General features: G+C 43.7%; 1 protein-coding gene across 2 annotated transcripts; it reads left to right on the top strand.

The window, feature by feature from the left end:
* The first annotated feature begins 2,092 nt into the window (after positions 1 to 2,092).
* LOC106579551 (protein phosphatase 1 regulatory subunit 16A) lies at positions 2,093 to 21,456 on the top strand. Of its 2 annotated transcripts, XM_014159567.3 has the most exons (12): positions 2,093 to 2,902; positions 10,114 to 10,328; positions 10,417 to 11,129; positions 12,132 to 12,202; positions 12,837 to 12,982; positions 13,229 to 13,332; positions 15,199 to 15,323; positions 15,587 to 15,712; positions 15,829 to 15,904; positions 16,431 to 16,560; positions 16,727 to 16,889; positions 17,032 to 21,456. In XM_014159567.3, the coding sequence occupies exons 3-12, from the start codon at positions 10,880 to 10,882 to the stop codon at positions 17,518 to 17,520; spliced, it is 1,680 nt and encodes a 559-aa protein (XP_014015042.1). In that variant the 5' UTR covers positions 2,093 to 2,902; positions 10,114 to 10,328; positions 10,417 to 10,879; the 3' UTR covers positions 17,521 to 21,456. The 2 variants fall into 2 exon arrangements, with proteins under 2 accessions (XP_014015042.1, XP_014015040.1); XM_014159565.3 differs by having other exon boundaries at positions 10,114 to 11,129.
* Positions 21,457 to 27,853: the final 6,397 nt, after the last annotated feature.

Genomic DNA, 27,853 nt, shown 5'->3' with positions numbered 1-27,853 from the left:
TAATGGCAAACCTTTCTTTTCCAAAGCCTCCTCTAGACAATGTTGCTTCAACAAGCACAGTCAATAAAATATAATTTCCCCACCGATCACAGAACAATTGAGAAAACACATAATTCAGGATGCATCATTCCTAAAGTGAAAAACAAGAGAAGCATCCCATTCTCTGTGCTTGCTACCATGTTGTGTTGCTTAAAAAAAACATGTTGCTACCATGTTGTTGTCATGTTGTGCTGCTACCATGCTGTGTCTTCATGTGTTGCTGCCTTGCTATGTTGTTGTCTTAGGTCTGTCTCTCTTTATGTAGTGTTGTCTCTCTTGTCGTGATGTGTGTTTTGTCCTATAAAAAAATAAAAATTATATATATATATATATATATATATATATATATATATATATATAATTTTTATTTTTTTATCCCAGCCCCTGTCCCCGCAGGAGGCCTTTTGCCTTTTGCTAGGCCGTCATTGTAAATAAGAATTTGTTCTTAACTGACTTGCCTAGTTAAATAAAGGTTGAATAAAATAAAATTAAAAATCTGTGTCCAAACCTCTGCAGAATGTTACTCCAGTGTTGACCAGGGAGGTCAGCAGAGGTCAACAGATTACTGAGTCATCATTGTCTGTGGGTCTCAGCAGCAGATTGTCTTGGCCTGGGAGTTTTCCCAGGATTATCTATCAGTCCAACCAACCCCGAGCTGTCAGTGGACTCGTCACATAAACAGAATAGGCCTACTACATTTTAAACAAATTTCAGGTCAAATCTAGCACATGTTAGCTAGATCTCTTCAGGTGTTATCTTCATTCTCTGATAGATACAATACCCTCCCCTTTCACTATTGTAAAATATAACACACCTATATATTTTTTCTAGTGGTTAGAGCCTTGGGCCAGTAATTGAGAGGTTGCTGGATCGAATCCCCAAGCTGACAAGGTAAAAATCTGTCGTTCTGCCCCTGAGCAAGGCAGTTAACCCACTGTTCCCCGCACCGAAGACGTGGATTCAGAGTGGTTGGGTTAAATGCGGAAGACACATTTCAGTTGAATGCATTCAGTTGTACAACTGACTAGGTATCCCTCTTTCCCCTTTCTATGAAGCATGAGAAGGGGTGGACTACAGTATTTTTCATACAGCTGTTCTTTTGACTGATTTTAAAGGGAAATGTCAGAAAATGTGAGACTAAGTTTAGGTAGCCAGGATTTTGTTGTCAAATAGTTTGGTGAAGGTCATTTTACTGTACAGTTACAGTTGATATGCACTGTATGTCACATAATAAATATTGCACCAGGCTCACAGTATTTTAATTCATAGGGTTTGCTCTGAGCAATGTCGTCCTCTTGTGGCACCTTTCAATGACAACAGCCGATGTTATGTTTGAATCAGATGGCGTGTCAAGTGGAGATGAGAGTGGGAATAAGTGGATTACAGTGGAAAATGTAAAAGGAAATAAGAAAAGTAAATTGCTAGTGGACTCTAGTAAATCCAAGTGTAGTTATGACAATTCTTAGGTTGGAGTAAAGGTTTTGGATCGATGTTGTTACCTGGGAGATCCGATTGAGGTCTATAGAAATTGTGGTTTGAGGTGGCGTCGATGAGAGTAACGAGTGGTGTGCACTTTTTGTTGTTGTGTGTATCTTTGGAACAGAAGGAGCGTGCTCTGCGCCTCAGGAAGATATCGGATTGGAATGTGACGTGTGTGGCTCTTCGAAGCAGAGCGCATATCAAGGGTGTTATCTCTGGGGCGGCACTAGAAGGGAAATCAATGGATATATGTGAAGAATTGGATCAAGTGGTTGGTGCACACCGACTGACCCGCGAAGTAGATGGCGCGAAGAAGCCCACTCCATCCATTCTATAGTTTAAAAATATATATAGTCTCTTCTCCCTTCACCTGTGTATTTTGATTTTATGAGATACCCTGTAAAAGCCTTCATGCCCAAACCCACGCAGTGTGATAAATGCAAAATATTTGGTCACGTGTATGTAGATGGGTTGCCTACCCCGGCCAAACCCTAACACACTGGGCCAATTGTGCGCCACACTATGGGACTCCCAATTACGGCCAGTTGGGATACAGCCTGGAATCAAACTAGGGACTGTAGTGACGCCTCTAGCACTGCGATGCATTGCCTTAGGCCACTCGGGAGGCTTCTGCTGTAATTGCGTTGGTGAACATGCACCCGAATTTCTTAAGTGACCTGTTAGGGTGAATGAGACTGAGGCGGTAAGAATATGGACTGTCCAGCATGTCCTATCCAGAGGCGGTGAGAAGAGTGGAAGAAAGGAGTGAAGTTGAAGAAATAATGGTAATAGGAGTAGACACCAGATAAATTAATTGTCAGAGGGATCCTGACATGTTGCATGTTAAGAAGGTGGACTTTAGCGTTAATTGCATTGGTTATCATCTGCACAGGGCAAACAGAGGACATCTTAGAAAATAGGTATTGTGAGTGCGGCTGAGCATTTTGTTGGGACTGTGGGATTATTATGATTATTTTGTTTACAGCAGAGGCATTACAAGGAAGGCTGTCGATGAATGCTCCATCTTCACATGCACCCGAGCCTGTTTATGGATGGGATTTGAACTGTGACTGAAGGAGTGAGATGTTTTTTTATTTTGCATAACGTCGTGTTCCCACCCCATCCCTCAATGAAATATATTTTGTTTCAATACCCGGTGGAGTAGATGGCGGCAATAGACCTGCACCAATAGGTGTATTCTGCCAAACAACTTTAAAAAGAAGAAGAAAAATATGACCGCTCAGCGGTTGTTATGGAGAAGCATTTCCCCTGAGGGCTGGAGAAACATTGGAGCGCTGGCGTTGGGGACAGAAAGCAGCTGATCGGTTTCAGACGGGCTGAGAACACGAGCTCGCCCTTCTGTCAGACTGAATGAACTCCATAGGTAAGCAACATGCGTTGTTTTTCATCGCCAATACATTTGAAAGTCGACATTTGAGCTACGCAAAGCAAACTTTTACCGCGACTGAATGAGGTCAGGTAAGTGAGTTGTGTTAGCAGCCTAGCGATAGCTTGGCTTCCTAATTAATTTGCATGGCAGGCATTACAAAATGGCAATGACGCACAGGTTGGCCACGGAGAGCGGTATGTTTGTAGCAGGTCGTTTAGGATAAGCGATGTAGAAACGTTTGTTGTTGACCAAATTTAACTTAATACTTCAGCTAATTAGTTGCATAGTTTTATGTTACTGGAGTATTAGATTTAGACTATTTTGGCTGAACCAGAAAGCAACTTACTGCGTCTAGTGTAACCTGGCACCTAGCATGCTAAACTAGTCTCTTACCTGTAGCGTGCTAATTAAATCTGCTAACATCTACACACAGTGAAACAGATTTTTCATAATGATTCTGCTTGCTTACTATTCAAAGTTTAATGTATTGGTCAGTCATCAGACATTTACTGTTATTTTAGGTGGATAACTTGTTACATGATTGTAGACAGTTGTTAATATGTTCAATTCATGCAACAAGTTACTTGTATTTTTCAGTAGGCTAGTACTGCAAGACTTTTGCCAGGTACCATGTAAAGAAGCACAGATAGATGTATACATTTTAATGACTTACTTTAGAATAGAAATTCAAGTCTATTGCATTGATGGATTGTGTCCGTGTGTTGTTTTCCAGGTCTGACTATATGAAATATATGACGTGTTAGTGTATTATATTTGTGTGTGTCAAGGACCAACAGGATTTCAGGCCTAGAATTGACGTTATAAGAATGACACTGCCTTGTAAATGACAAACACACCTTATGTCGGCTGTCCCTACACGTAATGTCCGTGCTGCAAACATTTATGATACTGGTCATAGTGGTTCCTATTTCCCGGGCTTTGCATAAATTAGCATTTGATTTTGTTTTCATGAAGAAACAGTCTATTGAAAGAGAGGAAGCAGGTCACATTTCTTACTGTACTTTAGAGAGATCTGGTAGAGGTTACACCTACTGCATGAACTTGAGTAGTACACTGCTGCACTCACATGTGTACACTATCTAAGATTCTGGAGATTAATGCAATAGCTTAGGCCACATTGCAACATGGCACACACACTGGCCTATGTAAACTCTGCTCTGTGGCTGACTAGTGTGTTTAAATCTTGCTGACTCTTTTGAAAGAGGGTCTTGCCACTCTAAGGTCGTTATGTTGTCTGAACAGTACAGTTTTCATACAGCAAGGAGAGAGAACCATACCTAACCAAACGTCTTATCCAACCATAGGATAAACAGTACTAGCTCTGCTTTTCTCTGCCTATCAATGTAGGTCTAACTACTGAGGACAATGTTCAGTTTTCAGAGGAGCCATATAGTGTAGCCTTCACAAACCTTGCTGTCACTTATCCATGTCTAACTACTGTATAGCCTAATGATAAGACAGTAAGGCGGTTGGGCTGATAAGCCTTGAAGGAGTTTATAACTACTGCACCCTGACTTTGACATTTCCTCTTCATTTTTTGCCACCTACTGAACGGAACCCATTAAAATGGTGCCTTTGGGTCTGTCTCCCTCCTGCCTTCCATTCCTCTTTATCTCCATCACTGTCTTTCCTCCACATGCCATACTTTCCCTCTGCTCTCCCCTCCCCCTCCCGTCTGTCTTCCTCCGTCTGCCTTCCCCTGTAGCCTCAGATGGCTGAGTGATTGTGGCTAACATGGATAAAGGTCACTCCAGTCCACACAAGACGGGATTTCTGAAACGTCATGTGTTAATTGCTCATTAAACCATTTTAAAGCTGGGGATGGGGGGGGAAAAGGCCTTTAGGAATATTGAACAGGAGATTAGACAACTGGGCAGTGGTTCAGGTGGCAGGATCATTCCAGAACACCATTGATTTTTTTTAAATCTATTTTTTTCTTTTACCTTTATTTAACTAGGCTAGTCAGTTAAGAACAAATTCTTATTTTCAATGACAGCCTAGGAACAGTGGGTTAACTGCCTGTTCAGGTGCAGAACGACAGATTTGTACCTTGTCAGCTCGGGGATTTGAACTTGCAACCTTTCGGTTAGTAGTCCAACGCTCTAACCACTAGGCTACCCTGCCGCCCTGATTCAGCATTGTTAGCCTATATAAAAGCCAGGGACACAATGTACATGGGGTTGGTCCTTCCTGTCCTCTGATGGAACAGGAATGCAATTTAGGCCCAAGCTAAATCTAGCCAACATGTATGGTCAACTACCACTACCAATTTATATGTTGCTGGATTTATCATAATCACCTATAAGGCTGCTTTAATCAGATTTCAAACCCATTTTTAGATTACATTTGTCTCCCTAACCAATACTTAGACCTGTTTGTTACTAAGCCTAGGCCTATGTGGAACACAGGTTCACAGTAATCCCTGTTTCTGGTCTATAAAGTCCATTTGAATACCTTACTCTATAGACCTTACTCTAACTAATTTATGCACAAATGTGTAAGTCGTTTGCTTTTTCTCTTGGGGACTAAACCACACCAAACAAATATTTTTGTGAGTATTCATAGTGAGGGCCAGTCACTGAGTGATTTGTTCCACAGAAACACCGGCCCTCCCTGTCCAGGCTGAGTCATTGACACGGTGGCTCTTGTTAAAGGTTCCAAGCGTTCACCGACCAATCTCAAAGTACACTGATGATACATGAAGAATGCAGATGAGCAAACTAGGCCACCCAGAAGCCTATAAGCTGGTAGTGTGCATTACTGTGGTAGAGACGAGATTCAGCAACACTTGGAGGACAATGGAATCAAATAAAAAGCTTCTTTATTTCAGAAAGTAGAACCAACGCATTTTGACTTTTGGCCTCCAGGGTTTTTTTCCACTCCTGCCGGTGATGCCCAACCTGACGCATTCCTATACAGACTTGAATACTTACTTGGTAGGGTTAGGGAGTGACATGTCAAACGTTCAGTCGGCCTACCTAGTGGCACCCATTTTTAAAAGGTGTGCTAAACGCATCTGCTTGCTGCCAGAAGACAGTAAAACAAACTATCAGGAAGTATGCCTGGTTGCATACATGAACTGAGATACAGGAGAGAGCGTCCCTCACAGTAAATTATCCTTGATTTAATCTTCCCTATGCTATTGACTCTATTAAAGGCCCAGTGCAGTCTAAATCTACTTGTTCCTGTGTGTTGTATCATATTGTACAACAGCTGATGAAACTAAAAGTGAAGAAATTATTTCTTTAAGTTATTTCTTGATAGTTGCTGGTTGAAAACACAATCTACACAGGAACTTCAAATCAGCAGGTTTCCATGGTGACCTCACCATATGTTAAATTGGCTAATAGACCAATAACAAGGAGTTCCAAACATCTCTGCCAGTAACAACTTGTTTTCAGTTTTCCCCTCCCCACTCAGACCACTCCCAGACGGTCCTGGCAAAGTAGTTGCTTGAGGAATATTTTTTTGCTAAAAAGCAATTTATGCCCATTTTAATGGGAATCTATTGCAGTAAAGTACTTAATTGTTACCCAGAAATAATTTGATGTTGATATAAAATGGCTGCATGGGGCCTTTTAATAGCCACTCATCCCTCAGACACACTCTTTCTTGCAGGTAGTAATTTCTGTGGAGGAGGGCTGGGGTGGAGTTGACTTGTGGATAGGCCAGTCTTCGGCAAGAACAAGCTGTGAGGTTCAGTTTAAGGGGTGTGAGGTTCTGGGTGGAGTAGAGAGAGTAGTGAGTTCTCATTGCTTTTTTTTAATGTTCTCTGAGTTTAGAAGACACAGTGGCTGTTATTGAACTGTATCTCCTGTGGGCCTGTCTGCTCGGCTAAAGTACATATACTGTTCTGTCTCTGTTCCAGACTTGCTCGCTGTTCGATTGACTGGCTGCGACTTGGTTTGTTTTATTTGTCGCATTTGAACTACAACAGACAAGCAATGATGTCCTTCCGTCCTAAAAGCTCACTCTGCAACTAACTCTATAAAGGACTGTGTGTACACACAGGGTCAAAGTTCAGCGATAGGTGCCTACATGTTTCCTGTCCCCGGGAGAAGCCTGAGATCATATCTATGGTTGGTTATGTAATTCAACTATCACTTTCAAAATGACTTATGAGCCACCAGGTGGTTATATTCACAGAAATATGAGCATGCTCTCTGCCTATCCTTGTCAGATTTGATTTGATCAGTTGATATCTAGGACTATTCTACTGGCTATCCAGGGTGGAATTAGACGCTTTGTGTAGGTTTCATGGAAATTGAACAAGTGTGATTATATAGGCTAAGCTTCATGGTCACTTACGGTCTCGATGAAGTATAATGATAAGAGGTGAAGGGGTTTATCTCCATGGTGATTGACAGCATTACTGGGAGAACTGTCAGCCAAAAACCGTGAGATTAGGCAGGAAGGGGAAGTTAGCGGTTTTGTGATTTAGGCCAGCATAAGGTGCGAAGACGTAGACATGCACTTCTGTCAGGCTCACACAGATCAGTGTTCACTCTGCAACTGAACAGGCTCGTGACTTTCAGCAGTACAGAGGGGCACAAAGATGGGCGATGACACGCATGCATAGAAAGTTATTAAATCCCTGATTCACATGGTGTGTGTTCTTAGTGAGGACAGCAAACACAGTAAACCGGTTTTATGAACAGGGATGTGGGATGGAGGACAAACACATGAAGACCAGTAGTTCTCCTCACGTCTACATCACTGTTTTCAATATTTGAAATACAGGCATACTGGTGTGGTGTTGTATTTTGTAAACCCTGATTGCAGTTTTATTTCGGTGGCATTGTGGTTTGTTTTTAAATTGTTTACAGCGCTTTCTTCTGATCCTGAAGTAAAGTCCCTAAAGGGATTGTGGGGGACACGGCCTCTCTCAAATTCCTCTTCCAAATCTCCTTAAGCGTCTGTAAATGCTGAGTCTTCTCTCTCTGTGTTCACTGTGGTGGAAAGTAGGCCTTGAAGGGTTACGCTACCTATGCTCACTGATTACAAACTGTTATGTGGTGTGTGGACACTAGACCTCCACAGCCACAGTTGACTGGTTTCCCATGGTGATTTAACCTATAGCCTATAGCCTGTTAGCCAATGCGTCATCAGCAGCTGTTTCTGTGTGTATATATGGCTGCTTAGTCATTCTGTAGGTGCTGTTGAAGGAAGAACAGGTAGATGGGAAGCAGTTCACTTCTCTGTGATGGGGGGTCAAGCGAGATGTGGCCCTGGCCTGTATGCTGCAGTAAATATATTTGAATAGGAATACCAGTATGCTGTGTGTTTCATGTGCCCTGACAGGGACACTTTAGTAGTGTGTGAGGGTGAGTAAACATTCTGAATCCAAGGAAATCCATACACTGTGGTCTGGGTGCTGACAATGGACAGGTCATCCTAAATATAGTTTGAAGCCACAGTGAAGTGTCTTGCCATCTGCAGAGGAGGGTGTCAGGAACAGCTTGTCTTCATACTGCCAGATCATTGATGTCTTCGTCCACCGCTCAGGTAGGCCTCCGTTTGGAGTTGTCTCCCTAGTGTGTCTAGTTGACCTTCCTCTCAGCGACTCACAGGCCAGGCTAAATAATGGATGAGGTGCCTGGAAAGAGCGGCTGGTGTGTAGGTCCGGGACGATACCAGTATCGCGATACGAGTTAGTATCGTGAACAGCCCTAATGTTGGGAACAAACATCATTATGTTGTCATCCAGAGTAAAAAGGAATTAATTTTGTAAACTATAGCACAATATGTTACATACAGCAGGTTATTGAAGGAACAAAGAGTGAGGTCTGCTTCATGTTTACATTTTTGCCACTGAAAAATATTGTGATACTGGTATCATCACATCTCTACTACTTCATTCATTTCATCTGTTATACTGTGTGTGAAATGAGTTACGGTTCAGTTTCGAGGCAATTATCAGGGTGATTATCAACTGGGCAGGGCACCTTCACTGTCGGGAGGAGGATGGGAGCAGGGCCTACCTGTCGGGGCATGAGCAGGGCCTACCTGTCGGGGCGGGAGCAGGGCCTACCTGTCGGGGCGGGAGCAGGGCCTACCTGTCGGGGCGGGCGGGGCGGGAGCAGGGCCTACCTGTCGGGGCGGGAGCAGGGCCTACCTGTCGGGGCGGGAGCAGGGCCTACCTGTCGGGGCGGGAGCAGGGCCTACCTGTCGGGGCGGGAGCAGGGCCTACCTGTCGGGGCGGGAGCAGGGCCTACCTGTCGGGGCGGGAGCAGGGCCTACCTGTCGGGGCGGGAGCAGGGCCTACCTGTCGGGGCGGGAGCAGGGCCTACCTGTCCGGGCGGGAGCAGGGCCTACCTGTCGGGGCGGGAGCAGGCCCTACCTGTCGGGAGGGGGGATGAGAGCAGGCCCTACCTGTCGGGAGGGGGGATGAGAGCAGGCCCTACCTGTCGGGAGGGGGGATGAGAGCAGGCCCTACCTGTCGGGAGGGGGGATGAGAGCAGGCCCTACCTGTCGGGAGGGGGGATGAGAGCAGGCCCTACCTGTCGGGAGGGGGGATGAGAGCAGGCCTACCTGTCGGGGGGGCAGGCCCTACCTGTCGGGGGGAGGGGGAGCAGGTCCTACCTGTCGGGGGGAGGGGGAGCAGGTCCTACCTGTCGGGGGGGAGGGGGAGCAGGTCCTACCTGTCGGGGGGGGGGGGAGGAGCAGGCCCTACCTGTCGGGAGGAGGATGGGAGCAGGCCCTACCTGTCGGGAGGAGGATGGGAGCAGGCCCTACCTGTCGGGAGGAGGATGGGAGCAGGCCCTACCTGTCGGGAGGAGGATGGGAACAGGTCCTACCTGTCGGGGGGGGAACCATTCAAAAAATGCCATGTCCTCCTAATACAGACAATATTGCGATACTGGTGTGAGATGCTACATACCTAGATAAACAGGGAGGACAGCCAGAAGGGCCACTGCTAGCCTAGCACTTAGCACCCAAACAAGTGTCAAGTACAACAACCCAACTAATAACCACCCTACAACATCCCTCCCTGATCCGTCCTCTCACACTAACCAACCACAGAGTGTGCTGTGCTGAAGCCGTGGTGGTGCTGCGCAGGCCAGGCAGGGTGTGTCAATCATTAATGAAGGGCGTCCCATCTCTGGTTTCCTCAGGGAGGGGGACTGGCTCAAGATTGTGTACATTACGGTAACAGGGAACTCTCTCTGTCTCTCCGTCTCCAGGTGTCAGGGGAGGGAAGTAGAATGTTATGTATTCTCAGCAGCACAATGGATCCTTGAGACGCCTTGATGCTGGACTCTTCCTGGTTCCTGAAGCACCACCTGCACTGGCCTATTACAGGACTAGAAGACTGACAAGTGGTCCAATCCCATGCAGCCCCCACCTCTGACCAACCTCTGCCCTTCCATTCTCTCGTACTATTGCACTCTGAATTAAGGTTCTGTGCCGTATTAGTCCAAATGTCTTTACTTTTGATTTCTTTTTTTTACCTCATTGATAACGGGTTATTTATACTTTTTTTACAGGGACCTCACGATACGATACTTAGGCGCCAATATGTATTGTGTTTCTCATGATTCTATAGTTAGTGATTCGATACTGTGATTTTATTGCAATTTGATGTTCCAAACATATTGCTCACCACATGTCAGCTGCAGAGAGTCAAGAGAAAGCATGAGAAAATGAGTTTTGGTCAGTCATGGAAATAAGTGCTGAAAACATGTTGGCTCACTATTTAAGAAGAAGGAGAACAAGCTATAGGATGACTAGTACAAGCTAACACTTCCTAGCAAGAAAAATAAATGACAAATCGAAAGTAGCGATTTATAATGGGACTATATTGATTTATTATATTTTTTTAGCAGTGATATGGATTTAAGGACTGAAATATGGTTCAAAGTTATTTTTGTTCGCTTTCTACTGCTAAAACCCAGAACCAGATCAGACCAGTGAAACAGGACAGGGGAGGGGGGTGGGCATTGGCGTGGCATGGCGGAGCACGGCGAGCTGCTCGGTGAGATGGCCACGATTGGGCGTCTGAGCGCCACGGAGCGCTTGAAGCATGCCCAGAAGCGGCGTGCCCAGCAGCTAAAGGGCTGGGCCCAGATGGACAAGGACATGGCCCGCGGTGAGGGTAAGGCCGGCCAGAAAAGCAACAAGAAGGGGCGCACGCGCAGGGTGGTCTTCCCCGACAACATCACTCTGCTGGAGGCTGCAGCCCGCAATGACCTGGCGGAGGGTGAGTCAGTCAGCACACCACTGTGGGACAGTTTCAGAAACCGATTGAGCCTAGTCTTGGGTTAAAAAAGCATGCTCAATGAAGAATCTCTTCATTAAAAGTGCTTTTAAATCCAGGATTAGGTTTAGGCTAATCCATGTCTGGGAAACGGGCCATAGAGGTTTTATTCTACCAAAGGAATTCCCACTACCCCTTAGAAAAGCCTGTAGATAACACTCACTGTTGTTTTCATGGCTGCTGTTCTTCAAAGTAACATGAATACTGGCAGGGCAGTTGCACGACCGCTCTATAAACACAAGTTACACAGGAAATCATTCATGCGTATTTTATGTGAGACGCATCATACATTTAGGCTTATCAGAACAGACATTTGGTTTCAATGGTGCTATTGTTAGCACACCCGATTATGGCTAATTATAGCGGTAACTTTTGTTTGCATTGCAAGAGCAGAGGTTATCTGAAATTTATACAACAGGTGGGTCAAATCCTGCATTCTGATTGGTTAAAAACACATTCCAGACGATTTCTATTTGACAAGTTACCACCGGCCAAAGCTATGACTTTGTAATGCATTAGTGTTCCATTTCACTGTGAAATCCACCGTCTCATCATCATCATCAGCCCAGTCAGACAGGCAATTCCTAAAAGTTGACCTCCACTGTAAAAGTCATCTAGACATTATTTCCTCTTTTTTTTAAGACATGCATATTGTTGTTAGATGTTACTGCACTGTTGGCGCTAAGAGCACAAGCATTTCGCTACACCTGCAATAACATCTGCTAAATATGTGTATGTGACCAATAAAATTTGATTTGAAGACTAGTATTTGGTTTCCAACAGCAGAGATTTGCATAAACCTTGCTGTCTCTCTCGACTCGGGCCTAACAACATCGTTCCAATATATCCTCCAAACACCGGCTTGTCGGGCATTATCACTTAACTAAGATTCATAGTATGACTTACTGGAGTTGTAGTGAATAATGACCATGTGTTTCTCTGCAGTGAGGGAGCTGCTGAACGGTGGAGTCAGTCCAGATCTGTACAACGAGGACGGACTCACTGCCCTTCACCAGGTACACACGCGCTCGCGCACACACAGTCCGACGTCTGCCCGCTTGGTCACCACTGTGTGTGTGTGTGTGTGTGTATTTTATGTTTAGTGTGGTTCTCAACACTGTAAGTACTGTCTGTCTGTGGGGTGTCTATCTAAAATCACAGTTTATGTAAACACTGTAGAATGTTTTCTCATTGCTTCTAGAACTAGACATGTAACTGCTGCTCTACTCTGGACTGGCTCTTACATTCCTAGACCGTTGGGAAGGATAGATTTAGTGACCCCCCCCCCCCCCCCATAGCATTACTGTGTTGTTTGGAAACGTCTACCAACACACCACCAAGAAAATACACTGCTCTCTTTAGAAATAAAACACACCCTACATGTACATGTTAGCACACACGCACACACACTGTAAATGCGTAAGAGTGGCACTAGAGAGCACAGTGCTGTCTTTATAGTCATGAAGTATTTCTTCCCTCCAGAAAAAAATGTAATGTGTTTACTTAGTAAAAGGCTGGAGGCCTGGACCTGTGCAAATTCAGTTTACTCTGCAGTTGACAGTAAACCCATGGATGTGCTGAAGAGCTGTGTGTGTGGTGTGTGTGTGTGTTATTATGCCCGTTGTGTGTCTGTCTGCATTCCCCCTGCAGTGCTGCATTGATGACTTTGTGGAGCTGGTACAGTGTCTTTTGGATGCCGGGGCCAGTGTGAACGCCTGTGACAGTGAGCTGTGGACGCCGCTTCACGCTGCTGCCACCTGTGGACACACAGGCCTGGTGCAGCTCCTCGTGCAGTCGTGAGTCACATTATAAACACCTCAACACGACACACAAATGTACACAGTTACAATGTACTGTTCAGGATGCAGAGGACTTTAAAATGTACAAATAGTTTTGACTCATTCCTCTGGGTGAACTTCCACAACTTCTTAGCCTTTCTTCAGACACTGTTGAACAGTTCAAGGACATCCTTATAATTTCCAAGTAGGCTGTGATAACGATGTGTGTGCTTCTGGTGTAACGTTCTCCTTGTCTGTGTCCAGTGGAGCAGAGCTGCTGGCTGTCAACGCTGATGGCAACATGCCCTATGACCTTTGTGAGGATGAGGCCACTCTGGAGCTGCTAGAGATGGTCATGGCAGAGCAGGGTCAGTAGGGAGACTAAAAACCAACCTGATTTCCCCCCCCCCCCCCCCCCCCCCCCCCCCCCCAACTTATCCTCTCTTTACATTTCTGACCATTCACTCACCCTCTCACCATGGCTATAGCCCGTAGTCGCAGCCCTGTAATCATAGCTACCGTTGAAGTCAGAAGTTTACATACAACGTTTTTCACAATTCCTGACATTTAATCCTAGTAAAAATTACATGTTTTAGGTCAGTTAGGATCACCACTTTATTTTAAGAACGTGAAATGTCAGAATAATAGTAGAGAGAGATTTATTTCAGCTTTTATTTCTTTCATCACATTCCGAGTGGGACAGAAGTTTACATACACTCAATTAGTATTTGGTAGCATTGCCTTTAAATTGTTTAACTTGGGTCAAACGTTTCGGGTAGCCTTCCACAAGCTTCCCACAATAAGTTGGTTGAATTTTGGCCCATTCCTCCTGACAGAGCTGGTGTAACTGAGTCAGGTTTGTAGGCCTCCTTGATCACACACGCTTTTTCAGTTCTGCCCACAAATTTTCTATAGGATTGAGGTCAGGGCTTTGTGATGGCCTCGACTTTGTTGTCCTTAAGCCATTTTGCCACAACTTTGGAAGTATGCTTGGGGTCATTGTCCATTTGGAAGACCCATTTGCGACCAAGCTTTAACCTCCTGACTGATGTCTTGAGATGTTGCTTCAATATATCCACATTGTTTTCAATCCTCATGATGCCATTGATTTTTGTGAAGTGCAGCAATCCCTCCTGCAGCAAAGCACCCCCACAACATGATGCTGCCACCCCTGTGCTTCACGGTTGGGATGGTGTTCTTCGGCTTGCAAGCCTCCCCCTTTTTCCTTCAAACATAACAATGGTTATTATGGCCAAACAGTTATATTTTTGTTTCATCAGACCAGAGGACATTTCTCCAAAAAGTACGATCTTTGCCCCATGTGCAGTTGCAAACCGTAGTCTGGATTTTTTATGGTGGTTTTGGAGCAGCGGCTTCTTCCTTGCTGAGCGGCCTTTCAGGTTATGTCGATATAGGACTTGTTTTACTGTGGATATAGATACTTTTGTACCTGTTTCCTCCAGCATCTTCACAAGGTCCTTTGCTGTTGTTCTGGGATTGATTTGCACCAAAGTACGTTCATCTCTAGGAGACAGAATGCGTCTCCTTCCTGAGCGGTATGACTGCTGCGTGGTCCCATGGTGTTTTATACTTGCGTACTGTTGTTTGTACAGATGAACATGGAACCTTCAGGCGTTTGGAAATTGCTCCCAAGGATGAACCAGACTTGTGGAGGTCTACAATTATTTTTCTGAGGTCTTTGCTGATTTCTTTAGATTTCCCATGATGTCAAGCAAAGAGGCACTGAGTTTGAAGGTAGGCCTTGAAATACATCCACAGGTACACCTCCAATTGACTCAAATGATGTCAATTAGCCTATCAGAAGCTTCTAAAGCCATGCTATCATTTTCTGGAATTTTCCAAGCTGTTTAAAGGCACAGTCAACTTAGCGTATGTAAACTTCTGACCCACTGGAATTGTGATACAGTGAATTATAAGTGAAATAATCTGTCTGTAAACAATTGCTGTAAAAATGACTTGTGTCATGCACAAAGTAGATGTCCTAACCGACTTGCCAAAACTATAGTTTGTTAACAAGAAATTTGTGGAGTGGATGAAAAACAAGTTTTAATGACTCCAACATAAGTGTATGTAAACTTCCGACTTCAACTGTACCTGGAAGTTGCAATCCCCTCTACGAGCCTTACTTAAACCCAGTCCATGTCAAATCAACAATGGTCTTTGTGGAAATGTAGAAGTGTGTAAGAACTCTGACTTGCTGTGTGTCTGTGCAGGTATAACCCAGGACCGTATAAACCGGTGTCGTGGGGCTAAGGAGATGAATATGCTCACAGATCTTCGAGTGCTGGTCCAGAATGGAGCGGACCTGAACGCTCAGGATGACAACGGGACCACGCTGGTGAGACGCTCACATTCAAATAGATGTTTTTTTATTCTTCCCCTCTAATCAGGGACTGATTTTAGATTTGGGCACGAGGTGGGTACAATTCATTATCAGGTAGAACAGAAAACCAGCAGTACTCCGAAGCTCGTAGTGTGGGATTTGAATACCCCTGCTGTAACCCTGAAAACACCTGCCTGGGGAGATTTTCTAGTCTTGTATTATGATCATATCTTCACTTCACCACTGGGATGAAAGGTTGACTAACAATTCACCTCCAGCTGCACATAGCGGCGGCTAACGGCTACTTGTCGGTGGGGGAGCTGCTACTGGAGCACCGGGCCAAGGTGGAGCAGAAGGACAAGGATGGCTGGACACCACTCCACGCTGCCTCCTGCTGGGGACAGGTCAGTATTGTAGCACTCAGAGAACAGGCTAGAATGAAGCTCCCTTTCTCAACGGTCGTGTTATGCTAAATGGCTGGCTCACTGACCTGAACGTACTGGTGTGTCTGTTTCCCTAGATCCTGATGGTGGAGCAGCTGGTGGCTCATGGGGCCAGTCTCAACACCAAGTCTGTCCTGGAAGAGACGCCGCTGGGTAACAACACCACATGTTTACATTTCAGTCATTTAGCAGACGCTCTTATCCAGAGAAACTTCAGATAGCTAGGTGGGACAACCACATCACAGGCATAGAAAGTACACTTCCTCAAAAATGTAGCTATGTTTAGCAGATGTTATTGTGGGTGTAGAGAAATGCTTGTGCTTCTAGTTCCGATAGTGCAGTAATATCTAACAATTTCACAACATATACATACACATCCTAAGTAAGGAATGGAATTAAGAATATATAAATATATGGACGAGCGACGTCAGAGCGGCATAGACTAAGATACGGTAGATGACCAAGATGGCACACACAGCATCACCATGTATCAGAGTGTAAGCCTGAATGGGGAAGGAATCAACAGAAATGTCTTCTGCATTTACTCCAACCCCTCTGAATCAGAGAGGTGCGGGGGGCTGCCTTAATGGACGTCATCGGCGCCCGGGGAGCAGTTGTTGGGGGTTAGCTGAATGGGGATGACATGTCCTGACTCTGTTGTGTTTTCTGTCCGTGGTAGATGTGTGTGCTGACGAGGAGGTGAGAGCCAAGCTGATGGAGCTGAAGCACAAACACGACGCCATCATGAAGAGTCATGACCGACACAAGGGCACCTTGCAGAGACGAGCCTCCAGCACTGGCAGCAGAGGGTGAGGGGGGAGGGGGGGGTTGAACAAGAGAGAGGATTTGTTCAAGGTTTAAAGATGGAAGGTTAAGAGCAGATGAGGGTTTTGTTAAGATGCAGGCAAAGCCTCAGCCTCTTGTCAGTTTGTAGCTGTGTCTACAGTGTCTGTGTGTCGTCCTCTGTCTGAGCAGTAAGGTGGTGCGGCGTGTGAGCGTCAACGAGCGTTTCAGCCTGTACCGGCGGGAGCACCACAAGGAGGCCATGGTGTGGCAGGAGAGAGGCCGACAGGCCGAGCCGCAGGACGAGGATGAGGACAGACAGACAGACAACGAGCTCCACCAGCACGTTGCCATGGTGAGTGGTACTGTTACTCCTGTCATAGCAACGACACCAGAACAAACTGCTACCATGTTCAGTCGACACTGAGAATAGAGGATATGACTCAGAGTTGATAGGTGAATGTCTCATTAACTCTCTGTTGCTCTGGCTTTCTCAGGCTGCAGGTAGCATGTCGAGGCTGGAGAATGAGGGAGCGGAGAGGAAGTCTAGTCTGGGGAACGGTGGGACGCCCCTTGCCCTCTCGGCGTCTGTCCCAGGGGAGCAGTGGCGTGGAGGCCGGATGGACCGCAGTGCCTCCTACCAGCTGAGCCCTGCTTCAGGGTCTGGGGAGGAAAGGGACAACATGACCCTGGAGAAATCCCACCAGACTCTAGCGGACCTGAAACGCCAGCGGGCCGCGGCCAAGCTCAACAAGTACCCCGCCCCACCTCTACTCCCTCCCGCAGAGGAGGAGTCTCCCTCTCCCGCCCCTCTGCAGGAGATGACCCCCTCCCGAGCCGTCCAGGAGACCCCCAGCACAGAGGTGGCCTTTCCCAGCGCTGTGTACTTCACGCCAGCCAGCGGGGACCCGCCCCTGCTCAAACTACGAGCCCCAGAGGAGGACACGTCCAACAACACCAAGGAGCCCTGCTGTGGAATCATGTAGAGACACACGAACACTCCCATGCCACAATGTAGAGACGCACAAACACTCCCAAGCACCCACTGCCTGACTGGAAATGAGGAGATGTGTAACACTCCTATGTGGCAAACCGATTTCAAGTCAAAACACTACGGTGACCACCAGATATACTTTTAAGGATTCATTGCAGTTCATTCTAAGCATGGTTCCGTCGATGATATGCTGTTGAATGTTTGGTCTCAACTCCATTTTAGTAAATGTAGTAATACATTTTATCTTCTTGCACAGATTTATTTTTAAACTCTCCTTCCTGAAAAATGTAAAACATTTAATATATGAGCACTTAACATAATGTTCCTCATTGCTCCTCTGTTGAGGGTGTGGCCAGAGCCATATATTTCCATATGAATATTGCTCTGGGTCTATTTGGACCTCAAGGAGACCTTATATGGCCACCTGGTGGCTTTTTAGGCTCTGTGTAGAGACCTACAGATACCAGTATTACTCTTGCAATAGCACTGAGTACTTTCCTCTTTCAAGTCCCTTTTTTAATTTGTGTTTGGGGCAGTTCAATAAGAGTTCTCGCACTAGGATGTATCAAGCACATACTATATGAATTGGTCATCTGACTTCAGTGAATAAGATGTGCTTATTCAAAGCAGAAAGGGGCAAGAGCAGAATGAACCAAACCTGATTTATGCTTTTTTTCAAGCTGATAATTGGACCAACGAATGATCTTTCCTACTCATGATTGACTGAACATGATTTGAGATGTGCACTGTAACTTGATGTGCACTGTAACTTGATGTGCACTGTAACTTGATGTGCACTGTTGATTGAAGGGAAGCACAGATTATGATTGAGATTGAGGCAATTTCCTAAGTGATTGATACAAAAGGGTACATGATAGCATTTATTGATCTTACAGTGCATCCTGAAAGTATTCAGACTCCTTGACTTTTTCCCCATTTTGTTTCATTACAGCCTTATTCTAGTTTTTTCCCCCTCAATCTACACACAATACCCCATAATGACAAATCAAATTTATTACAAGCACCTTTGGCAGGGATTATAGCTTCGAGTCTTGGGTATGACGCTACAATGTTATGCTTCAACATATTGATGGTATTGGCCAGGTGATGAGCGGTGCCTGGTTTCCTCCAGACGTGACGCTTGGCATTCAGGCCAAAAGTTCAATCTTGTTTTCATCAGACCAGAAAATCTTGTTTCTCATGGTCTGAGTCCTTTAAGTGCCTTTTGGCAAACTCCAAGCGAGCTGTCATGTGCCTTTTACAAAGGATTGGCTTCCGTCTGGCCACTCTACCATAAAGGCCTGATTGGTGGAGTGCTGCAGAGCTGGTTGTCCTTCTGGAAGGTTCTCCCATCTCCATAGAGGAACTCTGGAGCTCTGTCAGAGTGATCATCAGGTTCTTGGTCACCTCTGACCAACGCCCTTCTCCCCTTGATTGCTCAGTTTGGCAGGGCGGCCAGCTCTAGGAAGAGTGTTGGTGGTTCCAAACTTCTTCCATTTAAGAATGATGGAGGACACTGTGTTCTTGGGGACCTTCAATGCTGTGGAAATGTTTTGGTACCCTTCCCAGATTCGTGCCTTGACACAATCCTGTCTACTGACAATTCATTCGACCTGATGGCTTGATTTTTGCTCTGACATGCACTGTCAACTGTGGGACCTTAGACAGGTGTGTGCTTTTCCAAGTCATGTCCAATCAATTGAATTTACCACAGGTGGACTCCAATCAATATGTAGAAAAATCTCAAGGATGATCAATGGAAACAGGATGCACCTGAGCTCAATTTCTAGTCTCATAGGAAAGGGTCTGAATACTTATGTAAATAAGGTGTTTTTATTTTTCAAAGAAAATGTTTTCATTTTTGTCATTATGGGGTATTGCTTTGTCATTATGGGGTATTGTGTGTAGATTGATGAGGGAAAATGTTTATATAAGGCTGTAACAGAAAGTGAAGAGGTCTGAATTATTTTCGAATGCACTGTATTTGTTTTCCAGACACACCGGTCTCTCTGGCAGGGTACGGAAGTGGGATTGTTTTCGAGAAGTTTATTTTTCTCGTTGGTTTGAATTTGCATCACATTTAAGTGCTATTGCTCTACCTTTCTCCTGATCAGCATTCATCACTGTTCTTAAAATTATTAATGAACAAACAAAAAAATCTACTGTTCCAGTGCACTAAGAAAATGGTACATTTTGATAAGTCTAAGATGCAATTTGTTAAGTTTCTTTTTTTTCCTAAATGATTGTAAGAGATTCTTATATTTAAATGAAGGTGTTTTTGTCATGATGTTCAATGTTACTCCTCAGGATGACAACTTTCTCTAGGCATTTCTATTTGAACACTTTCTATACTCTGAATAGTGATGTATGTTGTGCTCAGTGGCTACAGTAGGTTGTCCTGAACCATTCCTTCACAACAAACCTTTCCTTCCTAGAAACCAGGATCTACCTTGTCTAAATGAAATGAAGGGGTCATCAGAACACCTGACATAAATGTATAGAAAACGATCTTGGTTAACCTCGTCAGTGTGATGGTTTATCAACAGTAAGTGCCTTCTGTAGCACAGGAGGTTGGTGGCACCTTAATTGGGAGGCACGGGCTCGTGGTAATGGCTGGAGCGGGATCAAACACATGGTTTCTATTTGTTTGATGGTATTCCATTCGCTCCGTTCCAGACATTATTATGAGCCGTTCTCACCTCAGCAGCCGCCATTGTTCTGTAGGGTTGGCAAAGTGAAAAATATACTGAACAAAAATATAACCGCAACATGTGAAGTGTTGGTCCCATGTTTCATGAGCTGAAATAAAAGTTTCCAGAAATGTTCCATACCAACAAAAAAAGGTTATTTCTCTCTAAATGTTGTGCACAAATTTGTTTACATCGCTGTTAGTGAGCATTTCTCCTATGCCAAGATAATCCATCCACCTGACATATCAAGAAGCTGATTAAACAGCATGATTGTTACACAGGTGCACCTTGTGCTGGGCACATTAAAATGATGTCTCAAGTTTGTGGGAATGTGCAATTGGCATGTTGACTGCAGAAAATTACCACCAGAGCTGTTGCTAGAGAATTTCATGTTAATCTCTCGACCATAAACCTCCTCCAACGTTATTTTAGAGAACTTGGCAGTACGTCCAACCGGCCTTTTTAATAATTTTTTGTATGCTACATGGGCTTAGAGTACTTGTGTAGACATTGTCACTTAATTTGTATATGTTGGGTCAGGTGGACAGTCATGCTTGCTCTCTTAAAGCGGTAATCCTTAACTGAAGCTTTAAGTGTTCTCCCTGCCACAGTTTCAGTAAAAAGCTGAGGGATGGGTCTGGAGAAATGCAACCACTCTCAAACCATCATTGACTACGCTATGGATGTAAGGACCATCCATGATATCAAAATGGTCGTTTAACCACGTTTTTTGGCTATACAGTGGTTCTTTACATTTACTTTGTTTACAAACATTGGAGTAAAACAAGCTTATATTTTGGGTTCTGCTGGGGTATGACAGTTGAACTAAGCTCACGGGGCATTTATACGTTATATTCCTCAAGAATCAATGGGTACATTACTGTACCAAAAACCAGTAGGGGAACACTGAGGGAAGAGGACCATGCTGCTCAACATTCACACCAGTTTCCTCTCTATTGAACATGAATGGAGCTCCACTGAGTGAAGGAATGGATGTTGAAGTATTGAAGATGCATATAGTTGTCTTTCCTGTTCAGCAGGTACAGGGGATGCATTTGGTTCCATGGAAGGACTCCATGCTGTATAAACTCTGACTGACCAAGGACCGACAGTAGCACCATAACAGCTGTTTTTCTACCTTCTTTCCCTTTTGTTTCATTTCCTATTTGATCACTTTACAACAAATCTAGAGCTTTTTGTAAATATTTCAGAATAAATATGTTGTATATTATGTCAAACTTCAGTGTGTGCTTTTCCTTGTGTATTTTATGTGCTGCTTTCAGGTTTACATATGGACGCAGTAAACATCCCCTAGTGGTGGAATTGTGCAGTGTCTTGGCAAAGAAGATCTTCCATTCAACACACACACACACACACACACACACACTGTACTGATTTTAACAGCCCAGTCTGTGCAACAACGGCATTCCAATGCCCAGCAGACATCCAGGCAATACCGGTCTCTTCCCCTGACTCACCCTGACCCACTGTTGTCTCTGTGTTGTGTAAAGGCACGTGGTTGCAGAAAGTATACATCAGCGTGGACGTGAGCTGAGTGGTAGGAGGCTGAGGGGTGATTTTCCACCACATGGTGAAATATGGAAATACCCTGCAGTGTAGACCCCTAGTAATTGGCACATTGCCTGCCCTTCAGTCTACACCTGCCACAACTACCACCCTTCTCTTAGTTTCTGTGCTGACTTTGCCCTTGACAACACTTGGTTATCGTGAGTCTTTTACAGGATGTGGTGAGCCATCGCCCAGTGGGTGGAGTTCGTTGGATGGCGTGACTGCTACTTAGAACTTGATGTCAAGAAAACCAAGGATATGGCTATTGATTTCTGGAGTAGCTCACTGCCTCCAATGCAGGCTGATAGATGGTGAGCCAGTTGATACCGTTGATCGATGTGAATATCTTGGCACTTTCCTTGACAGAAAACTGAGTTTTGAGGCCAATGTGGATGCTATCTGTGCAAAGGGATATCGATGCTTGTTCTTCCTGAGGAAACTCTGCCGTTTCAGAGTGGATAAGATCCTGATCACCATCTTTTAAAGATTGTTCATTGATTCCATTTTAACATTCAATATCATCTGCTGTTTTGGTAATCTAACTTAGAGTAAGAACAGGCTGGGTAACATTATGAAAGTAGCAGGATCGTTGGTAGGCAAGGCCGGGCGGCCTTATTTGGGGCCTCAGGGCACCAACCTCCAGAGGGCCCCCAAACATTTAGTAATGAGGCTGAGAGGATATTTTGCCGTGTTAAAGTAATTTCCTGCAATTCTACACACTTTGCCATTGCTTATGATGTCTTCATATGTGACCAACCGGCTCGATTTGGTCTTATGTTGCAACATTTGAGATTTGTGTTTTTTTACATTGGATAAAAATAGAGACTCAGAGCTAGAAAATGGTACATCATACACTACAGTTGAGGAACAACGGGAAAGTTATTCTGCTTTGAAAGTTGATAAACTTGTAACCCCACTTTTGAGAAAATTGCGGTTGAATTTTTTTGGTACACCTACTGGACAGCTTTTCTTTGTCTTCACACGTTCACCATCGTTCACACCCTCTTAAGCCTTTAGCCCCACCCATCTCTTTAAGGATTCACATGTGAGGACGTGCTAAACAGAGTGAGTAGTGTAGTGTACTAAAAACCAAAGATTTCAAGACAAAAGGCTGGTTTATATTACGTCTATCGACATGTCCATGTACAGTTGTCGCAGTGACATCATGAACATTGTCGTCCAACATGAAACTTGATGTTGTTGTTATGAAAAAGTATAAACACAAACATGACAAGCTGCATGTCATCAGCAGCCTGATGGTCCAAAATAGCATAACTGGTGTATTTTAACACCAATAAACCCATTCGTTAAAAAAATTATTTTGTATATGTCAATCTAGAAAACCAGGCAAGTAAAAGCAACTTTCTAAACATTAGCTAACATATAAATATAGCTGACAACATCTTAACATTAGCTCATTTGTATTCATTATTGCAGGAAAATAAACTCACAAGATCATTATTTATAAGTTCATGGTGAGATAATTACAGAAAATAGCTTACGGTTGTGAGCGTGACGAAATAAAAGCAGGGCATTCTACTGAAGAATTTTAAAACTTGGACACTGTCTTGTTGTCCTAACATTATATCCTAATTTGACTTTGGTGCAGGTCATGTTGTTCTTCAAATTACAGTCTCACACTATATCAAATAAAATCAATGTTTATTTGTCACATGCACAGGATACAGACGGTGTAAATGGTACAGTGAAATGGTTACCTGCATAGTGGAGTCTTCTGGTTAGACATGTGGGTAGCTGGTAACGTTACGAACCATAACTCATAACGTTACTGAATCTACAGGTAGCTAAAGCTAACCAAGTAGGTTTAATGTTAGCTAAAGCTAACCAAGTAGGTTTAATGTTAGCTAAAGCTAACCAAGTTGGTTAATGTTAGCTTGACAGCTAACATTAGGCTATAACTAGCAATGCAAATGGCTCTGAGATACAAATAATATTACTGTAAGGAGTGTGTACTGGTGGCAGAGAAGTCAGACGCAGGAGAACAAAAACTATGTTTCCAAACGGTGCAGTTTAATAACAAACAAAAAACACCGAAAAACAGAACAATCAAATAATGGGTACATAACCCGACGCACACCAGGACAGACGTGCACAAGCACTTACAATAAACAATCACCGACAAGGACATAAGGGGGAACAGAGGGTTAAATACACAACATGTAATTGATGGGTTTGGAACCAGGTGTGATGGAAGACAAGACCAAACCAAAGGAAAATGAAAAGAGGATCAGCGATGGCTAGAAGGTCGGTGACTTCAACCGCCGAACGCCGCCCGAACAAGGAGAGGGACCAACTTCGGCGGAAGTTGTGACAATTACTTCACAGATCATACACATAACATTAGCTAGCTTACGGTACACTTTAACTTGCAATGAAAATGACTTTCAGACAAAAATAGAAACCAATAATATCAGAAAATGTAGCTAGTTAGACTCTCTTACCCGTATATATGGATGAACACTTCTCCCTCTCTGTCACAGATGCCATGGTTGCCTTTAGTTTGAAGATGTAATCCGGAGATAGGTGTTTTATACAACAGCCTTTGTGTGTTCTCTTTTTGAATCCCTCTGAATATTTGCAATCAAACGCCTGAATTTCTCCTTAGCTATCATACTCTGCTTCCACCGGGCATTCCACTGATTTCAAAACTCTGTCCTCCAGAAAGTGAAGAGTGGAGAGCATTAGCAACATTATCACAGTTCTTCGTGATATCTTTCAAAAAAGCTGTGTTAGAAAGGATTCCCTACATATACTGAGCAGCTCATGTTATAGACAGAAGAGTGCTACATGGCAGACCAATCCGAACTCATCTCTCGGCATGTCCAGCCCATCCATTATCTCTGCCAATCATGGCTAGCGAGAAGGTTCCTGACTTTTACCGTGGCTAAACCAACTAAGCTCGTGATATAACAATTTTATTTGTATTTACATATCGCATACAAGTTTCTTTATTTAGGCACATGAAAGTTCACGTTTCAGAAGGCATTTCAGCCAAAAAATGCATTTTGATGTTTACGTTCAAATGCCTGCTGTGAAGTAGGGATACACGACATACGCCTAGTTTCCTGAAATGAGTCAAGTATGCTATCTTGGGGACCCCCCAAAAATAAAGAAATACTGTTTATTTTTTGGGGGGGTGGTTAAGGGCTCCTTGGAGGTTGGGCATGTGCCCTGCATGCCCGTTTGGTAATCCGGCCCTGTTGGTAGGAACTTAACTGACCTTTTCTCACCTGTATCAGACACAAGGAATATGCATGGCGCAATCCAAGAGTGACTCCCACCATCCCTTGTTTGATTAATTCATGTTGCTTCTCTCAAGGTGCAGATATAGACTCCCCAACGTTAAAACAAATTGGTCTAATCGCTTCTTCGTGCCAGCTGCTATCAGCTTTCTCAATAAGCTATAGTAGTTTCGATAGTTGTGCACGTACAGTACCTTGCAAAAGTATTCAGACCCCTTGGATTTCTTCACATTTTATTGTTACAAGGTGGGCTTAAAAATGTATTTAATTGTCATTTTTTTGTCAATCTACAACAAAATACTCTGTAATGTCAAAGTGGAAGACAAATTATATGTTTTTAAAGATAAATAAAAAATTCTGAACTTTTAAATATGGTTGTAGCGTAAGTATTCAGCCCCTTTGTTTAGGCAAGCATCAATTAGTCCAGGAGTCAAATTTGACTTAACAAATCACATAATAAGTTACATGGACTCACTCTGTGCGGCAGGTAGCCTAGCGCTTAAGAGTGTTGGGCCAGTAACCGAAAGGTCGCTGGTTTGAATCCCTGAGCTGACATGGTGAAAAATCTGTCGATGTGCCCTTGAGCAAGGCACTTAACCCTAATTGCTCTAGGTTCAATAATGGCTGATCCCTGGCTGTGACTTCACTCTCTGAGTGTGTCTCAGGGGGAGTGAGATATGCAAAAAAATACAAATTTGACATGATTTTTTTAAGGACTAACCCTTCCTCTGTCCCCAATACATACAACATCTGACAAGGTCCCACCAGTCAAATCTTGAATTTCAAGCACAGATTCAACTACAAAGACCAGGGAGCATTTCAAAGGCCTCATAAAGAAGAACAATGGTACATGGTTAACAATAACAAATCAGACATTGAATATCTCTTTAAGCATGGTCAAGTTAGTAATTATGCTGTGGATTATATATTAAACCACCCAGACACATCAAAGACACAGTCGTCCTTCTGAACTGACTTGCTGGACAGGACTTAAACTGCTCAGGGATGTTACCATGAGTCCGTCGGTGATCTTAAAACAGCTACAGAGTTGTCTGTGATGGTAGAAAACTGAGTATGGATCAACAACATTGTAGTGACTCCACAATAATGAACTAAATGACAGAGTGAAAACAACAATACAATGCATTTTGTATGCAACAAGGCACTAAAGTAATACTGCAACAAAAAAAACACAACAAAGTAATACTCTTTTTGTCCTAAATGCAAAGCCTTACGTTTAGGGCAAATACAACACAACACATCACTGAGTAACTGCCTCCTTATTTTCAAGCTTAGTGGTGGCTGCATCATGGTATGGGAATGCTTGATATCGGCAAATCCTGGGGAGTTTTTCAGGATAAAAACTAACGGGATAGAGCTAAGAACAGAAACAATCCTAGAGGAAAACCTGCTTCGGTCGGCTTTACACCAGACTGGTAGAAAAATCCACCTTTCAGCAGAACAATAACCTGAAACACAAGGCCAAATCTACACTGGGGTTGCTTACCAAGAAGACCGGAACATTCACTGAGTGGCCAAGTTACAGTTTTGACTTAAATCTCCTTGAAAATGTATGGTAAGACTTGAAAATTGCTGTCTAGCCATGATCCCCAAAATCTTAACAGAGCTTGAAGAATTTTGAAAAGAATAATGGGCAAATATTGCACAATCCAGGTGTGCGAAGCTCTTATAGGCTTACCCAAGAAGACGCACAACTGTAGTCAATGCTAAAGGTGTTTCTAACATGTATTAACTCAGGGAGCTGAATACTTATGCAACGATTATATTTCAATTATTTTATTTCTATTAGTCTTTAAAAAATGTTAGAATTTTTCTTCCACTGACATTACAGTAATTTGTGTAGATTGTTGATCAAAAAAAAAGACTATTTAATGTATGTTAATCCCACTTTGTAACACAATAAAATGTGAAGAAATCCAAGGGTCTGAATACTTTTGCAAGGCTCTGTATTATTGCAATATATGGTATATTGTTTTGTGTATATATATTGTCATGTGTTCAATGTGTTTTTACTACGTGCCCCCAGGGGATAATAAAGACTGCTCTACTACTGCTCTCAAGCTTGTGTGAGGGAAACCCAGTGAAGAATATACTAAGGGCTTATGACAACCTAGGCCAGGGGTCAGCATTAGGCAGCCCGCAGGCCAAAACCGTTCCGCAAGTAATTTCTTTTGTCTCTCCAAAGTTTTTTGCAAAAAAATATTTTTGTTTTTGATAAAAATAAAAAAAGATTATATTAACAATGAATAAAAAATACAAAAAATAATTCAGGAAATCTGTTCCAAGTATTTCCATTAATAAAAAAAGAGACGTGATGGTGTCTCAATGTAATCAAGGTATGAAATGATTGTTATTTTCAAGTACAGTCTCTTTCTGGACTTAATTGTGGTCAATTTGCAGTGTACAAATTATTAGAATTATGTTCTGGACCCCCGACCATCCGGTCTGACAAAAATCGTCCCGTGGCTGAATCTAGTTGCCTACCCCGGACCTTTTGAGCTTTAGATTTGAGCTATGCAAGTCAACATATTGGAGGGATGCATACGTGCTGATTGGAGTCCCCATGGCCCATATGGAGAATAGGAGTAGTAGTAGTAGTAGTAGTAGTAGTAGTAGTAGTAGTAGTAGTAGTAGTAGTAGTAGTAGTAGTAGTAGTAGGGCCTACTGACATAGTTTGAGAACAGTATGTTGTATGACCAACTGTAAACTGTGTGGTCCATGAACGTCACTAGGCCTGGGAGAATCACATGGTTGCGTGCCCACCATGTGAGGAGGGATCAAA

Source organism: Salmo salar, chromosome 19 (genome assembly GCF_965601325.2).
Source record: "Salmo salar chromosome 19, fSalSal1, whole genome shotgun sequence".
NCBI lineage: Eukaryota > Metazoa > Chordata > Actinopteri > Salmoniformes > Salmonidae > Salmo > Salmo salar.
The sequence above is the reverse complement of the archived record's forward strand: the minus strand, read 5'-3'. Positions and strand labels throughout refer to the sequence as shown.

What these genes read in the sequence shown, in the direction of transcription:
- LOC106579551 (XM_014159567.3), top strand. Translation starts at nt 10,880, where the DNA reads ATGGCGGAGCACGGCGAGCTGCTCGGTGAGATGGCCACGATTGGGCGT. An exon ending in CCGCAATGACCTGGCGGAGG is followed by an intron (nt 11,130 to 12,131) that starts GTGAGTCAGTCA and finishes GTTTCTCTGCAG; the next exon opens with TGAGGGAGCTGCTGAACGGT. An exon ending in TCCAGCACTGGCAGCAGAGG is followed by an intron (nt 16,561 to 16,726) that starts GTGAGGGGGGAG and finishes CTGTCTGAGCAG; the next exon opens with TAAGGTGGTGCGGCGTGTGA.